This window comes from Osmerus eperlanus, chromosome 9 (genome assembly GCF_963692335.1).
Source record: "Osmerus eperlanus chromosome 9, fOsmEpe2.1, whole genome shotgun sequence".
In the NCBI taxonomy this organism is placed as follows: Eukaryota; Metazoa; Chordata; class Actinopteri; order Osmeriformes; family Osmeridae; genus Osmerus; species Osmerus eperlanus.
Genome location: NC_085026.1, coordinates 16,891,881 through 16,908,922, shown reverse-complemented (window position 1 = coordinate 16,908,922; position 17,042 = coordinate 16,891,881). Strand labels below are relative to the sequence as shown.

General features: G+C 55.1%; 1 protein-coding gene across 1 annotated transcript in view; it reads right to left on the bottom strand.

Moving 5' to 3' along the window:
• tmem260 (transmembrane protein 260) overlaps positions 1–17,042 on the bottom strand; it is a 32,107-nt gene that overhangs the window by 5,685 nt on the left and 9,380 nt on the right. Inside the window, exons 4-13 of the mRNA XM_062470098.1 lie at positions 16,508–16,659; positions 5,903–6,080; positions 5,591–5,704; positions 5,249–5,428; positions 4,893–4,933; positions 3,603–3,689; positions 2,740–2,848; positions 2,407–2,603; positions 1,582–1,753; positions 1,131–1,261 (exon numbers count right to left, since the gene is read on the bottom strand). Of these exons, the coding sequence (XP_062326082.1) occupies positions 1,131–1,261; positions 1,582–1,753; positions 2,407–2,603; positions 2,740–2,848; positions 3,603–3,689; positions 4,893–4,933; positions 5,249–5,428; positions 5,591–5,704; positions 5,903–6,080; positions 16,508–16,659 (1,361 nt within the window). The remainder of the gene's footprint in view (positions 1–1,130; positions 1,262–1,581; positions 1,754–2,406; positions 2,604–2,739; positions 2,849–3,602; positions 3,690–4,892; positions 4,934–5,248; positions 5,429–5,590; positions 5,705–5,902; positions 6,081–16,507; positions 16,660–17,042) is intronic.

Here is a 17,042-nt window from a genome sequence, read left to right as displayed (position 1 = left end):
CACACACACACACACAGCACAGACCTCCTGCACACACACAGCACAGACCTCCTGCACACACACAGCACAGACCTCCTGCACACACACAGCACAGACCTCCTGCACACACACAGCACAGACCTCCTGCACACACACAGCACAGACCTCCTGCACACACACACACAGCACAGACCTCCTGCACACACACACACAGCACAGACCTCCTGCACACACACAGCACAGACCTCCTGCACACACACAGCACAGACCTCCTGCACACACACACACAGCACAGACCTCCTGCACACACACACACAGCACAGACCTCCTGCACACACACACACAGCACAGACCTCCTGCACACACACAGCACAGACCTCCTGCACACACACACACAGCACAGACCTCCTGCACACACACACACAGCACAGACCTCCTGCACACACACAGCACAGACCTCCTGCACACACACAGCACAGACCTCCTGCACACACACAGCACAGACCTCCTGCACACACACAGCACAGACCTCCTGCACACACACAGCACAGACCTCCTGCACACACACAGCACAGACCTGCTGCAGACACACACAGCACAGACCCGCAGCACCCCCCTGGAGGGAGCCCTCCCAACGATCTCCCCTTCAACACCCCTCACTCTCACCGCAGGTGACTGCAGGTAACTGTGCACTCTCACACACACACACACCTTTCGGTTAGTTTCCAGCCTGATCTCCAGTGCTCTGCCCTGAGGGTTAATCTCACTGGTCCGAGTTGCCCCTCTGAAAGACACTCACGTTGGCCAAGCAAACACTGCCCCCTAGTGGGCCTGGTGTTTCCAGACGGCTGGTTCCCACAGAGAGCGGACAGCACTCAGGCATGCAGCTCGCCCCCCCCCCCCCCCTCCTGCACCTCATCAAGACACTATCTCCCTCTAATAGGTCTCCAGGCTTATCTCCTCCCTGCTGACTCATCACTGTAGCCACACTCACGTCTCGACCTCATCATCTCCCATCCTCCCCATCCTCGGCCAATCACAGCTCACTCCCTTCTCCCCAGTCCCCTCTCTGCAGACCCTGTGTGAACTCTGGAAGTCAGATGCTCTAACCACTAAGCCGTGCCCTTCCCTCCCGGCGCCCGAGGACTCACTGTGTGTTGGAGGAGAGGAACTGCTCCAGGTTGAAGGCCTCGTCATCGGCAAGGTCCCACCAGCGGCCGGGGAATCGAACACCCGTGAGGTGAGGTCCTAACCTGGGAACGTACCAGCTGTACGTCATCATCTGGGGAAAGGCAGAGCTTAGTGGTTAAAGCATTTGACTGCAGATCAAGAGGTTTCCAGGTTCAAATACCCCCCACAGTACGTCGCTTTGGATAAAAACATCTGCAATAAAATAAAATAAAAATACAAAAAAGACATGTGGAGATGATGCACTCTGAATATCAAACGTTTCTTCTGTACTGTCAAAACAAAATACATGCATTCATAATAAGAGCATAAGAACTTAAATCACAAAGTCCACAGTGTTATCTTGTTTGCATGCGGTAAGGACAGAGACAGAGAGATCTGGTCACAGGGAAGCGTAGCAGAAGGAGCGCTGACCTCCTGGTCCACCAGCCGTACGTCCGGCCGGAGGGCCTGGCAGTAGTGCAGGTAGCGCAGGGTGTTCCCTGGGAGGTCCCCCCGGGTCAGGATGATGGAGTCTGGAGGAGCCGAAGCCAGGACCTCCAGGCCGAACCTCTCCACCACACTGTTCCTGCTTTGGTCACACTCCCTGGGAGGAACAACACCAGCTCAGCTCTGCGACTTTTTACACGTGCATCGGGGAACTGTTCCTGTGTGCTTAAACGTGTGGACACAGTGTAAGCGCTTGTGACTGTATGATGTGTTTTGTGTGTGTGCACATTCCTAAGTGTGTGTGTGTGTGTGTGTGTACAGGCATGCTTCTCAGGTGCACTGAGGCAAGTTGTCAGCTCTCCCCCTCCCTCCCCCTGCCTCCCCCCTGCCCCTCCCCAGCCTGCCTATCTAATGGTGGGGCGTCAGGTGAGAGAGGAGTGACAGCACCCGGCTGGTCTCTCCCCCTGATCAAAGCAGTGGTGTGATGGCTGTCTGGATCTCCTCACAACTGAGCAGCAGTAATCTGCCTCCTCTCACGGAGAGCATCTCACCGCGAGCCTCAACACCGGGATCTAACTCCTAACCCAGCCTCTCCCCAGCCTCCACCGTGAGGCCGGGGCAGGAAACACACTGACGTTGAAGAGTTCAGCGCTCGGCCTCGAAGCGCGGAGAAAACATCAAGACAAATTGGGTTGACTCAGGGAAAAACAAACGAAAAGTGGGATTTGGAGAGAGAGAGAGCTTTGTTGCAAGTTTGCTAATACCCGCGTCCCACTCGCTGAAGTTGTTGGGGGGTTGTTCGAGGCTCACCTGTAGTTGGAGAGCGCCATGCGAGTCAGGAGGCCTGCGGTGAGGATCCAGGCAGCGGCCCCCCAGAGGCCCCTCCCGCCCAGCCTCCCGCCCAGCCTCCCGCCCAGCCTCCTTTCCAGGCCTTGCTGGCTCCGGTTCAAGCCGAGGCCTGCCAGCACGCACACCACAGCATCGCTCTGCAGCCAGAACCGCTCAACCTGCGGGCAACACCACACACACACACACAAAAAATATACACACGCACAAATACAAACACACATTCCCACACAGTCCTTTAGCTAGGCGGGAGAACGCAGTCCCCAGCCTGGCTCCCCGGGGTGGTGCGGGCCTCACCACGCCCAGCAGCAGGGGCCGGCTGATGTCCAGGTTGGCCCTCCAGGAGAAGAAGAGAGAGTAGAGCAGCAGCATGCAGGCCAGCAACCAGGACACCTCACAGCGCCCCCTGCAGGCCAACAGGACGCACCACAGAGGTTAGGTACACACACAGTATATCACACAGCAGTACACACACACAAACACGCTTCCACACGTCGTACACACACAGAACATATGATATTCTAGTACTTACACAAACACATGAACAAGTGTTGCAGTGTTGGGGAGAAAAATCTCACCAGAAGTCGCTACTTGCTCTCTGAAATGTCGCTAGGTTGTCAATAGTGCCTGGAGTGGGTGAGTGTGTGTGTTTGCAGCCAGGTTGATCACAGTGCCCCCCAGAGGAGCGGGGTGGACAGTGTCCTGAGGGAAGCCCTGTTCCAAGGCTCCAGAACAAATCGGATGGGGGGCGTTTGGTTTCAAACTCACATGGCTAACATAATGGAGGGGGGGCACAGAATTCCATTTGGGGAGAGGGAAGGGGGGGCATTGCCCATCAAGTGCCCCCCCTTAGAGCCAGCCTGCCCGTTGCTGCCCCCTAACACTGCTCTCTTATCAGCAGTACCTCACAGCTCAGCCGAGCACAACTGGAACCAGCTACTGAACCTCTCAGCCCTGCTCCCTCCAGACACACACATCTACCAGGACACACAGGCATGCTGGGGAAAACAGCAAAACAAACAAGCACACCCTCGCTTCTCACCGTCTCTTTGACATGAGCGAGAAGGGTTAGGGTTACATGGTGTTTTTTTTTAAATCAGCGTTGATCGGACCTGATCGGTTTTGTGGTGATGTGGCGGTGATGTGTGGAGGTGCCTTACTTGTCCCATGAGGAGAGTTGAAGGCCCAAGCCAGACAGAACCAGGACAGGGAGGGACAGGTCTGCTACACAGTGGTTCAGCTGAGCCCTGAAGCACACACACACACACACACAAAAAGAAATGTGATAATAACCGTCTCACCAACCTCAAACAAACTCAATGACACACATTACTCAACGGCCTCCCGTCCCCCATCAAACACACTGATGTGACTGAGCCCCCCGCCCTTCAGCAGGCCTGACAGATACCCGTGGCCCCCCGCCCCCCGGCCCCCTGGTGGAGAGGCTGTCAGTCTCCCACAGCAGTGAAGGTTCCCTGCCTCTCCCTTAATACACATCTGTATTTGACAGCTTATATTTCTGTGACTGTCTATGTGTGCCTGCATCAGTGAGTGTGTGTGTGCGTGAGTGTGTGTGTGTGTGTGTGTGTAACGCCTGGAGCGTGACGTGCTGTCATGTCCGTCTCTCTCCGTCAGCGTGGAGGTGAGCTCGCCCATCAAGCAGCGGGGAGAAAGGGAGGGGGGGGGAGGGGAGGTGGAGGGAGGGTGGGTGGGTGGGCGGAGGCCGGGCAGAGGGGTGGTGATGGTGGGGGGTCTTAAGACGCACGATCCCCCGTGTCGTCAGCTGGAGAGAAGTATCAGAGCTGGGGTGATGGGAGGGAGGGGGGTGGAGAGAGGATGGGAGAGGGTAGTGTTGGAAGGAAAACACCATCTCTCTCCAGCTATATTGCAGTGTCTGTCATCACAGCTTGTCACGCTTAAACACCAGAGCGGAGTGATCATTTCAAACTGCTGGAGAAACAGAACACAGAGATTTGGCCCTCTAAGCAGGTTCAGTTCTGCTTTGATGGGGAAGAGGGGAGGAAGAACAAAGGCTGCCAGGGAGAAAAGGGAGAGAAGAGGGTCTCTCTCTCTCTCTCTCTCTCTCTCTCTCTCTCTCTCTCTCTCTCTCTCTCTCTCTCTCTCCTCCTTTTCCTCTCCCTCTCTCTCTTTCTTCTCTCCCTCTCCCTCTCCTCTTCTCTCTCTTCGCCATCTCTTTCTCCCACATCTCTCTCTCCTCTCCTCTCTATCCCTCTCCTCTCTCTCTGAATAGATTGGCTTGTCTGTGTTTAAACCTGTGTGCAGATGGAAGCTATTCAGTCCCTTCTGAGGATCTGTCATCCCAAATGTGACCTTGAATGTACGGCACCGAGGCAGGACGGCCGACAGTCCCGACAACACAAAACCTCTAAGCCTGAACACGGAGAAGAGGTGCTTCAGCTGAAGTGACTGTTTCAGCGGCAGATACTCACTGCAGCATGGCGGTCAGGTTCACAGGCACATCCGTCTTCGCCTGGATACAAGTAGAGAACCAATCAACACCATATCCGAATGACAATACAGGTACATCTGTGTCTGCGTGTGTGTGTGTGTGTCTGCGTGTGTGTGTGTGTGTCTGTGTGTGTGTGTGTGTCTGCGTGTGTGTGTGTGTTTACCAGGCTGAAGGTGCCGTACTCTGCCCTCAGCAGGTCTGTGTGTGTGTGTGTGTGTCTGCGTGTGTGTGTGTGCGTGTGTCTGCGTGTGTGTGTGTCTGCGTGTGTGTGTGTGTGTCTGCGTGTGTGTGTGTCTGCGTGTGCGTGTGTCTGCGTGTGTCTGCGTGTGTGTTTACCAGGCTGAAGGTGCCGTACTCTGCCCTCAGCAGGTGTGTGAGCAGGCCTGGGAGGGCGGTCTGGTCGCCCCAGCTCCAGCGAGCCGTGTTGAGGAGGGAGGAGAGGGGCAAGTACACGTAGGGCAGGAGCCCCACCAGGACGCACAGCCCCAGGGACGCCAGCCCTCCCACAGTCAGCTCCTGCAACAGACACCTGGACCTCAACACTCCTCACTTACATCCATCTGTCCATTTAGCAGGGGGGGGAGAGGGGAGGGGGGCTGGGGGGGGGGGGGGCGTGGTGCCTTGGGGGGGGGGGGGGGGCGGGGGGTTCCCCTGTGAGCAGAGGGGGAGCTGGTTTACCTTATGTGAGTAGAGTCGAAGCAGGACCCAGGGGACTATAACCAGGACGTACAGCACCATGGTGTGCTGGTTACACAGAGCCAGCCCACAGCACAGCGCCCCCCAATGGGCAAACTGGGAAAGACAGGATGAGAGTTCAAACTTCCCTCATGTCAATACCAGCAAACAACTCACAAAATCAGATTAATATTATGATAAAAAAAAATACATACATACATTAAGAAACAAATATGAATAAGAACAGTCATTCAGCAGTAACGTGGAAATAGTGAAAGACTTTTCGTGGTGGTGCTGGGATGAGTGAGGGGTCACCTTACTCCTCTGGGGGGCGCTGTCAGCGCCGTGGAAGCGGGCAGTCAGGGAGAACAGGAGGCCCACGAAGAAGTTGTTGAGGGAGAAGACCTCGGCCACCATGGACCACTGCCAGCTGAGCCGAGACACTGCGAACACCCCCCCAGCCAGCACTGCTCCTGGGCCTGGGCCTGACAACCTGGGGGAGGGAGGGAGATGGAGGCAGGTGAAGGCAGAGGAGGAGGAAGGCCCTGGGGTGAACATCCATCCATAAGAGTATGACTGAGAGATACATTTCTTGTAATAAAAGTGACGCTGCAGTTCATGTCATTCCAACAGTAGAGCTCAAGAGTTCAAGTTCATGGCCATTTTGAAACCAGTACGATACACATTTGAGTTCTTAAGCTGTGTTCACACCAAACGCGGGTAGAATTATTCACGAATCGCTAGGAGCCAACCGTTGAACCATCCAAAATGACTATTATAAACAAATACGAAGTAGTGGGGTGTAGCAGAGTATGCCCACAAACAGATACAATACTCTTGCCCTCCATTTCCTCTAAAACGTCAGTGACATCTCGACATTGATCAACTTTCGCGACACAGCGTGAGTAAAAAAAAAGAAAAAATAAAAAATAAGAAAAGATTTAACCCTTGTGTTATCTTCGGGTCATTCTGACCCATCAGTCATTGTGACCCACCGTCGTATTGCGACAACTTTACCTCATACAAAAACAAAGTGAAGCATTTTCTTTTAACCGTTGGGCTGTCTCAGACCCCCCACATTGCGAAGGTTAAAAGAAAATTATTTTTATTTGTTTTTGTATTGGGTAAAATTGGGTAAACACAACAATGGTTCGTTATGAACCTTTGGGTCATGTGACCCGAAGGCAGCACAAGAGTTAAAAAGTGTGGAACTCGAGCGAATTTGCGTGTTTGCATTGACTTTACATGTAATCTCGCCGCGTGAAAAATTCTCTTCGCGTTGGGTGGGAACACAGCATGAAGTCCTGCTTCTCTTGACCATAAACTATCCAACCCTATAATATGTAAGTCCTATATGATTTCCAGCACCTATATGACCCCCAGTCCTGTTAGCTCTCCTCCCCAGCAGAGACCCTCCAGCATGATGACCTCTAGGGAATATATGCTCACATGCTTACATAATGTGCTGCACAAACACTTTGTCCACCTCTCCTCCCTCTCCTCTCCTCCTTCCCTACCATCCTCTCCTCCCATCCACCTCTCCTCCCTCTCCTCTCCTCCTTCCCTACCATCCTCTCCTCCCATCCACCTCTCCTTTTCCCACCTCTCCTCCTACCATCCTCGTCTGAGGTAATTGAAGCAAACTTGGGGTAATCTGTCATATGCTAAGACCCACCACTTCCTAGAACGTGAAACAGAGCGAGGCGACAAATGACGAGGAAGAGTAGAAGAAGAAGAAGAGGATGAAGAGTAAAGTAGAACAGAGCGGGGAGTGGAAGGGGGCGGGCGGGAGTGTGTGGATGGAGGATGAATTGAAGGAAAAAGGAGAGAAAAAAAAGTTGAGAAGAGAGGGGGGGGGAGGAGGGGGAGAGGAAGAAGAAAAACCAGCCCAGTCCTCAGCATGCTGGCTCGGAAATATGAGTAGGCTCGACAATTAGGGAAGTCAGGCAGTATGGCCCTTTCCACCATTGTGTGCAGTAGCTTAGAGTGCTCATCAGCCTATCAGCTAACTGACAGGCAGAGAGCTGCTCTATTCAGCGCCGCAGATACAAGCTGCGGGCCGAACGGCTGCCAGGTCCCTTATGACCCCACAATCCCCTGCCGGTGACAGCTTCAAGCTCCATAGCAAATTAGGCGCTCTCACATTACAATCGCAGAAGACAGATTCCATTAACGGTATCTGAAATTGAGTAGAGAGCAGGGCCGTTATCAGACCTGACTCATAAGCACCACCATTAATCACAAGGCATGATACCATTTATACACTTCCAGCTCTCTGCCTGCCGCTGTGATAGTCAGCCACAAAAGACCTGATGAGACTTAGGCTAGGCGAACAATGAAGCTTTCTGAGGAAAGCACGGTAAATCAGAGGGGAAGAAGAGAGGGAGAAGAGGGAAAGGAAGGAAAAAAAAAAATGAACACTTGGTTGCTGACTATTTCTCCTTTCATTTTTCTCCCCCTCTCCATTCCCTGCTCTCTCTACGCTCGGTGCTCTGTCAGAGGCAGGATTGGTGTATGGGGGGGGTGGGGGGGTTGATGGGTGTCTAGGAGTTTGGGGGGGGCGGGGTTCAGTCTTAGGAAGAGATAGCCGCCACTTCCTCACTTTACCGCTCCAGGAATTAGCTGTAACTTGAAGGCTGGAAACGCGAGGGTGGAAGACCCCCCGCGCCCTCAGTTCTACCCCCCTGTGGGGCAATTAACCCCCAGCCCACGTGCTCAGCAGGGGGGCTGACATGGGGGGAGGCGCGGGGTGCTGAGGAGTAGTGGGGGTGGGGTAGTGGGGGTCCACGACAGAATTCGGGATATTAAACCAGGCCCTCTGACTCTCTATCACACACACACACACACACACACTCCTGTTCCGAGCCCTTTATTCCCTGTGAGGTGCTGACGCGTCCCCCTCTTTGGGACCTGTCACTGTGTAGTAGGCCAGAGTTGTGTGTACAACACGGTGTGAATGACCGGCCTGTCTGACCAGACCACCTGGGTTCAGCAGGGCTCAACCCCCCCATCCCCCTCCCTCTCTCTCCCTCTCTCTCCCCCCCTCCCTCCCCCCCTCTCTCTCCCCCTCTCTCTCCCTCTCTCTCTCCCTTTCTCCATCCCTGTCCGTTTCTTTCTCTCTCCCTCCCTCTACCCCTCCCTCCCCCAATCCCTCTACCCCTCTCTCTCCCTCCCTTTTCCCTTCCCTCTCCCCTCCCCCCCCCCCTCTCTCTCGCTCTCCAGGCTCATCCTTCTGGCGGGCTGCTCTCAGGGACCCCAGATAAAGAGAGGAAGACTCAGACAGCATTGTGGTTCTGCTTCCTGTTATCACAGCTCAATGCAGAGCAGGGTTTTCCTGTGCTGTAATGTTGTGGCTCAGTCACAGCAGCAGCCTATGACAGCAGGGGAAAACAAAGTCAACAATGGGAATATTTCATCCTGAACCGATCCTGGAACCCAGGATGTCCCTGTGTCATCGCCAGGGTAATTAACTGCATGACAAAGGAATTCAATAAATACGGCTACAAATGAGAGATGCATGCTGGGGGAAAAAAATTATGCTGTGTTTCATGGGTTGAGCTATGAAGGGAATATAACAGATTAAATTACATTTCATAAAAGATAACTTTTTTGGTGTAGATTTTGTAAATGAATATTATATTTCTTCATTTCTCATTAATAAACTCCTACACCCCAACAATAAAAACTGTCCTAAAGTCACGGGTAAAAGTAAACAAACATCAAAGGTGAAATCAACACAATCACAAAGTCCAATACCGACCAGGCTATGACAAACAAACACCTTGTCCTCCACAAGGACAGTGTGTGACATCCCTGGATGGATCAAAGCAGAACCTGCCTCTCTCAGCCCCTCAGCGGTACAACACAGGCCGCCCGGCTGCCAGAACCAATCGCTGGGCAAAATAACACAAAACACCAGCCATCACCAGCTGTCTGAGGCACAAAGGATCAGGCCAGGGGAGCCAGTCACACAGCACCCCGGGGAGGAGACCACGCCAGGGCAGCACCATCACAGAACTGCCCCTCCTCGGTCTCCATCACCCCGTGGTGGGCGGGGGACCAACGGCTGGAAGGGAATCACACATTCCTGAAGAGAATGGAGAGGCAGGAGAGGCAGTAGAGGCTGGAGAGGCAGTAGAGGCTGGAGAGGCTGGAGAGGCAGTAGAGGCTGGAGAGGCAGTAGAGGCAGTAGAGGCAGGAGAGGCAGGAGGGGAAGGGCTCAGGCCTCCACTTGGCCTCCACTGGAACCCCAGGGCTTAGCCCCGACCAGCATGCCAGGCTGAGCCAGGCCAGGCCAGGCCAGGCTACACTGGCCGCAGAGGACAGTCAGATAATATGACTGTGTGAGCGTTTTGCAGTTTTGCTGCTTTGGGAAAACAGACCAACAGCAATCGATTTCAAGCCAAGCGCAGAGACGACCACAGCAAATGTGCTGCTCGCACACAAACACAGTCGTATGAGGCACGAGCTACCCATCTAAATAGAAATACCCCTTTGGGTTGATTGTGTTTAATCTGGGATCAACCTTGACAAATATTACAGTACAATCAAGGCATTGCTCTACTTTAAAGTGATGGTTATTGTTGTGCTTAATTCCCTCCATTCTGGATACGGTCATGTTATATTAGACTCTGGCAGAGGAACAGTAACAGAAGAAACAGCAGAGGAGAGGAGAGGAAGAGAGGGGAGGAGAGGAAAGGAAAGGAGAGGAGGAGAGGATAGGAGAAGAGGGAGAGGAGAGAAAGAGAGAGGAGCAAGATGAGGAGAAGAAGAGAGGAGAGGAGAGAGGAAGCAAGAGGATAGAGAAGAGGAAGGAGAGGAGGAGGAGAGGGAAGGAGAGGAGGAAGAGGGAGTAACCGGGCCCTGCTGAGACAGTCTCCTCCAGGAGAGATGCCTCTCCAGCGTTCAGAGTTGCGTGCAAAATTAATCACCACAATCCCGCTCAAACAATGCAGCCACTGACATGACTATTTCTCCCAGAATGCCATCTTAATCTCTGCCAAACACACAAAAATGACAACAAAAAAGGGAGAGAAAAAAAAACAATTTACAAAAATATCTTACGTTGATGCAATTCAGAGAATGCCGTTTATTTTTTTTTATTCCTGCGATTTCAACACAGTCATTAGTCAGACGGAGCAGATATATAAATGTAGCTGTATAGATTCCATTAACTAATTCCGGCTGAATTGTAATTGCAGAGTCTGATCCCCCTTCCTGCCTGCTGTCTTATTAAGACTTCCTGTGGTGGGTGAGGGATGTAATATTGACGTCCAAGGCAGACACAATCTAAGGCCCACGGGCGAGAGGAATATTAAACTGCTACGCTGTTCCGCCGTCTATCTGGCCCTCCCTCTTCCTATCCCCATCCCGTCTCCAGTAATGAGGAAATAACATCTTCATTAAACATCTGTTTAACTGTATTACAGGATGGGTCCTGAGGGAAGCATTGGTCACGCTGAAGACGGGGTGAGGGAGGGAGAGGGGGGAGGTCTGCTGTCCTGAAACCTGAGGACAAGATCTACTGTCAAGCCAACACGTACCCAGTGCACTACAGTGGGGTTGGGTATAGCTTAGTGGTTAGAGCACAGGACTACAGATCCAGCCGGCTGGTCCAAAACACACCTGATCAAATGTTCAACTGACACACACACACACTCACGCACTCTCACAGACACAGACACATTCACAGACACACACTCACTCACAGACACACACAGACACAGAGACACACTTACCGGCCGGCTAACGGCAGGGAGGCCCTAACAGGTGTGCTTCAGGGCAACATGGAGGACAGGGGAGGAGGGGGAGGAGAGGTGTGTTGGAGGAGGAAGAAAGGGGGGATAGAGGGGGGGAAGGAGGGAGGGGGGAGGAAGGGGGGGATAGAGGGGGGAAGGAGGAGGGGGGAGGAAGGGGGGATAGAGGGGGGAGGAGGGAGGGGGGAGGAAGGGGGGGATAGAGGGGGGGAAGGAGGGAGGGGGGAGGAAGGGGGGGATAGAGGGGGGGAAGGAGGGAGGGGGGAGGAAGGGGGGGATAGAGGGGGGAAGGAGGAGGAGGAAGGGGGGGATTGAGGGGGGGAAGGAGGAGGGAGGGAGGGGTGGAACACATTTGGGTCGCCACAGCAGCCATGTTACATAATCAAGCGATCACACAAAGTGACAAAAGTGCTGATGTTGGGGTTGTTGCTGCTGTTTACGCAGTCAGATCAGGGTCGAGAGAGCTGGCGAGTCAGTTCCGTTCTCTCAGCGTAATCTGGGGAACAGAGAGAGATTTCTCTCTCTCTCAGGTGGCCACAGTTACAGAGGAGCTTCAGCAGATCAACTCTGAGATGACGGAAACACAAAAATACTGAGGCTGTCTGGATTATCTCTCCTCCAGGAAAACACATTCTCAGAATTCCCCTCAGAGATTCATGGTCCAACAACCCGTATTTCAGTAACGTTTTAAATTCAGTCAGTGGTAATTATCAACATTACGGCCACAGTCCTCAAAGGCTCGTCAAGCCCTGGTGTGAAAACATAAAAAGACGTCAATTTGTCCATCAACCCATGTGATCATTCCAACAGGGCCGTAACTGACTAATCAAAGGAGAGGCAAAGTGCTACATTTTCAACTTGTGCAATTCACAGTGAAGGGAAAAACGGCCAAGCCTATCAAGTTACATTCCCTCACATTAAACACGGCAATCTGGCCGACTAATTTAAATTGATACATCAAAGGCTTGCAATGTTGGGAATATTCCAGACGAATTTCAAGGTCTTGCAATTTAGTGTTTGGATGAAACTGCCTTCAAATTTATAATTTTTATTTTTTTTATTTTATTCAGAGCGTACCGAGTAATAACTTCACTGCAGTATATCTAGACAAATACATTTATTGTTCATTTGGGAAGTGTTTTCAAACAGAAAGTTTCTGACAGCCTAAAGACAACAAGGCTCCTCTCTCCCCTGCTGCCCTCACCTCACCCCCCCCCACCTCCCCCCTCCCCCTGCTGCCTCACCTCACCCCCCCACCTCCCCCCTCCCCTGCTGCCCTCACCTCACCCCCCACCTCCCCCCTCCCCTGCTGGCCCTCACCTCACCCCCCCCACCTCCCCCTCCCCTGCTGCCCTCTCACCTCACCCCCACCTCCCCCCTCCCCCTGCTGCCCTCACCTCACCCCCCCACCCTCCCCCCTCCCCTGCTGCCCTCACCTCACCCCCCCCACCTCCCCCCTCCCCTGCTGCCCTCACCTCACCTCACCCCCCACCTCCCCCTCCCCTGCTGCCCTCACCTCACCCCCCACCTCCCCCCTCCCCTGCTGCCCTCACCTCACCCCCCACCTCCCCCCTCCCCCTGCTGCCCTCACCTCACCCCCCACCTCCCCCCTCCCCAGCTGCCCTCACCTAAACCTCACTAAAACCTTTTATGCTTATTTTTCCAAATTGAAAACCATAGATTACACACTCATCCTTCCCAGCTTAGAGGGTGTGACTGTACACTCTGGCTGCAGGCCTGCAGCACTCTGGCTGCAGGCCTGCAGGCCTCCATACTCGTCAGCTCAGTGGGGGGGTACCTCATCATGACTTTTCACTTTACCATAATCCAAAATTAGATCTAAATCCTTGGAGATTACAAATAGGGCAGCAGTTAACATACACTGTGAACCAAATATCACCAGACGGCTACATATTCTCTCACCTCCCGCCCCCCCTCACCCTCCCCCATATGGACATGTCTGGCCAAAAGCAGCAAAACAGGTAAACACAGAAAACTTGTTTACGGCTAAGATCCTCTCCTCTCCTGCTCGTGCCTGAGGGCAGCTGGTGAGAGCCGCCTCCGAGGAGATGTGAGGAGAGAGGGCAGGGGCCGAGGCTGTCGGACGGGCCGAGGGCCAGTCCTCCTAGAGAGAGAACTTCCTCCCGGCCCCTGTCCTCCTCCAGCAGGGGTGACCTGTAGCCTGACCCCCTCCAGCACACCTGCCAGTCCACCCACTGCTGGCCAAGCAAACAGGAAGTGGGCCCAGCCCACGGGCGTCCCCCAGGGAGCTCTCTCAGGTCCAGTTCTGTTGCCACACGCTCTCCTCCCTGGCCTCAAAACAGCTCACCTACCGCTACATATGCCACTATTCATTGCTTGGCACGGTAAATTAAACACGAACTAGGCTACAGTGCATAAACAGCTCAGCTATTTAAAGCTACGACGACGACGAGGAGGGAAAAAAAGAGAAAAGGATCCTGACAGTGAACTGCCACCAACGCAGCATTTGTGGAGGGAAACGACCAGCGTAAGCAAAACAGGGGGAGGGAGAGGAGGGGGGGATGTAAAGGTAGTCAAGCCGACCTGGCGAGATAAAAACACACACAAAGGAAGAGGGGGAAAACACGCCGTACACCAGGGGGTCAACAGGAACACCGAGGAGGAGGGAGGGAAACGTGGGACGACTCAGTGAAACAGTCGTGAGCTGCTGATTGAGTGTGGTGGGGGGGGAGAAGGGTAGTGGGGCTGTAGTGATCCTCTTCCTCTTCGACCCAGGAGGTAGAAAGGGGGGCAGAGGGGAGGGGGGCGGGGGATTAGAAATCGTGCCATGTCAGGATTGGGAGCATGCTGGGCAGCAGGGGGGGTCAGGCACTTGGGTGTTTGGGGGGGGGTTTCTGTGACACACACACACACTTACTGTGACACACACACACACTTACTGTGACACACACACACACTTACTGTGACACACACACTTCCTCTCTCACGCCGGGTGGCTGGTGTGTAAACAGCCAAGACATGTTTGTGGTGGAAGAGAGGGTAGCAGTTCTGCTGCTGAATACTGAACAGAGGATCAGACAGGACACTGTCAGTCACCCAAACACATCACAGACGTTTTCAGCAGGGAGATGCAGAATGGTGGTAGGACAATGTTTAGGGATTAGAAAGACGCCTATTTCCCTGGGTATTCCATTGTTTCAGTCGTTAATTTAGCAATTTGCTGTCAACTTCATCCATCCATAATTAGTTGAGCGAGTTAGCCTACATAGCTAGGCCACACAACAACCGTAAAACCAGAAACAATAACAGCATGAGAGCCGTGACAGACAGGGAGGAACGCTCTGGTCTGCAGAGTCCATTTGGCTGGGGTCCCTACCTGCAGACGGTGTAGTGGCTGGGGGCCCTACCTGCAGACGGTGTAGTGGCTGGGGCCCTACCTGCAGACGGTGTTGTGGCTGGGGTCCCTACCTGCAGACGGTGTTGTGGCTGGGGTCCCTACCTGCAGACGGTGTTGTGGCTGGGGTCCCTACCTGCAGACGGTGTTGTGGCTGGGGTCCCTACCTGCAGACGGTGTTGTGGCTGGGGTCCCTACCTGCAGACGGTGTTGTGGCTGGGGTCCCTACCTGCAGACGGTGTAGTGGCTGGGGGCCCTACCTGCAGACGGTGTAGTGGCTGGGGGCCCTACCTGCAGACGGTGTTGTGGCTGGGGTCCCTACCTGCAGACGGTGTAGTGGCTGGGGTCCCTACCTGCAGACGGTGTAGTGGCTGGGGTCCCTACCTGCAGACGGTGTAGTGGCTGGGGTCCCTACCTGCAGACGGTGTAGTGGCTGGGGTCCCTACCTGCAGACGGTGTAGTGGCTGGGGGTCCCTACCTGCAGACGGTGTAGTGGGCTGGGGTCCCTACCTGCAGACGGTGTAGTGGCTGGGGGCCCTACCTGCAGACGGTGTAGTGGCTGGGGGCCCTACCTGCAGACGGTGTTGTGGCTGGGGTCCCTACCTGCAGACGGTGTTGTGGCTGGGGTCCCTACCTGCAGACGGTGTTGTGGCTGGGGTCCTACCTGCAGACGGTGTAGTGGCTGGGGGCCCTACCTGCAGACGGTGTAAGTGGCTGGGGGCCCTACCTGCAGACGGTGTTGTGGCTGGGGTCCCTACCTGCAGACGGTGTTGTGGCTGGGGTCCCTACCTGCAGACGGTGTAGTGGCTGGGGGCCCTACCTGCAGACGGTGTAGTGGCTGGGGGCCCTACCTGCAGACGGTGTTGTGGCTGGGGTCCCTACCTGCAGACGGTGTAGTGGGCTGGGGTCCCTACCTGCAGACGGTGTAGTGGCTGGGGTCCCTACCTGCAGACGGTGTAGTGGCTGGGGGCCCTACCTGCAGACGGTGTTGTGGCTGGGGTCCCTACCTGCAGACGGTGTAGTGGCTGGGGTCCCTACCTGCAGACGGTGTAGTGGCTGGGGTCCCTACCTGCAGACGGTGTAGTGGCTGGGGTCCCTACCTGCAGACGGTGTAGTGGCTGGGGTCCCTACCTGCAGACGGTGTAGTGGCTGGGGTCCCTACCTGCAGACGGTGTAGTGGCTGGGGTCCCTACCTGCAGACGGTGGTAGTGGCTGGGGGGCCCTACCTGCAGACGGTGTAGTGGCTGGGGGCCCTACCTGCAGACGGTGTTGTGGCTGGGGGTCCCTACCTGCAGACGGTGTTGTGGCTGGGGTCCCTACCTGCAGACGGTGTTGTGGCTGGGGTCCCTACCTGCAGACGGTGTAGTGGCTGGGGGCCCTACCTGCAGACGGTGTAGTGGCTGGGGGCCCTACCTGCAGACGGTGTTGTGGCTGGGGTCCCTACCTGCAGACGGTGTTGTGGCTGGGGTCCCTACCTGCAGACGGTGTAGTGGCTGGGGGCCCTACCTGCAGACGGTGTAGTGGCTGGGGGCCCTACCTGCAGACGGTGTTGTGGCTGGGGGTCCCTACCTGCAGACGGTGTAGTGGCTGGGGTCCCTACCTGCAGACGGTGTAAGTGGCTGGGGTCCCTACCTGCAGACGGTGTAGTGGCTGGGGTCCCTACCTGCAGACGGTGTAGTGGCTGGGGGCCCTACCTGCAGACGGTGTAGTGGCTGGGGGTCCCTACCTGCAGACGGTGTAGTGGCTGGGGTCCCTACCTGCAGACGGTGTAGTGGCTGGGGTCCCTACCTGCAGACGGTGTAGCAGAGGGCCCCGCTGGCCCCCGCCCCCATCAGGGCGCTGAGCAGGTTGGCAGCGTGGGCAGGAGACAGGGAGGGTAGCAGGGCCAGGGCCAGGCGGGTCAGCAGGGTGAAGAGAGGGTAGCCTGGCGGGTGGGCCACCTGCACAGGGGAGACGTCAGTGAGCGTGGGGGGAGGACTGAAGAGGATAAAGAACTGAGACAAAGAGCACTCTGGCCTGACTGCTAGCTGACTACTACTGAGTCCCCCTTCTCATCATCCCATCCTCACCACAACCCCCCTCCCATTCTCCCTCCACCCACTCCTCCTTCAGCTCCTTCCAAGGACCAGTGCACCCCCCCTGGGCCTGCGCTGCAGCACGTGGTGCCTCCCAGCCCCGGCCTCCAGCCTCGGCCTCCAGCCCCGCCTCCAGCCCAGCAGCAGCCCCTGCCACCCAGGGGATCCGGCAATCACAGCAATTAGCCGTTAAGTCTCCTCCAGCCTGATAAGGGCTCAGTCATTAAACACATCCTCATTCCCTGGCA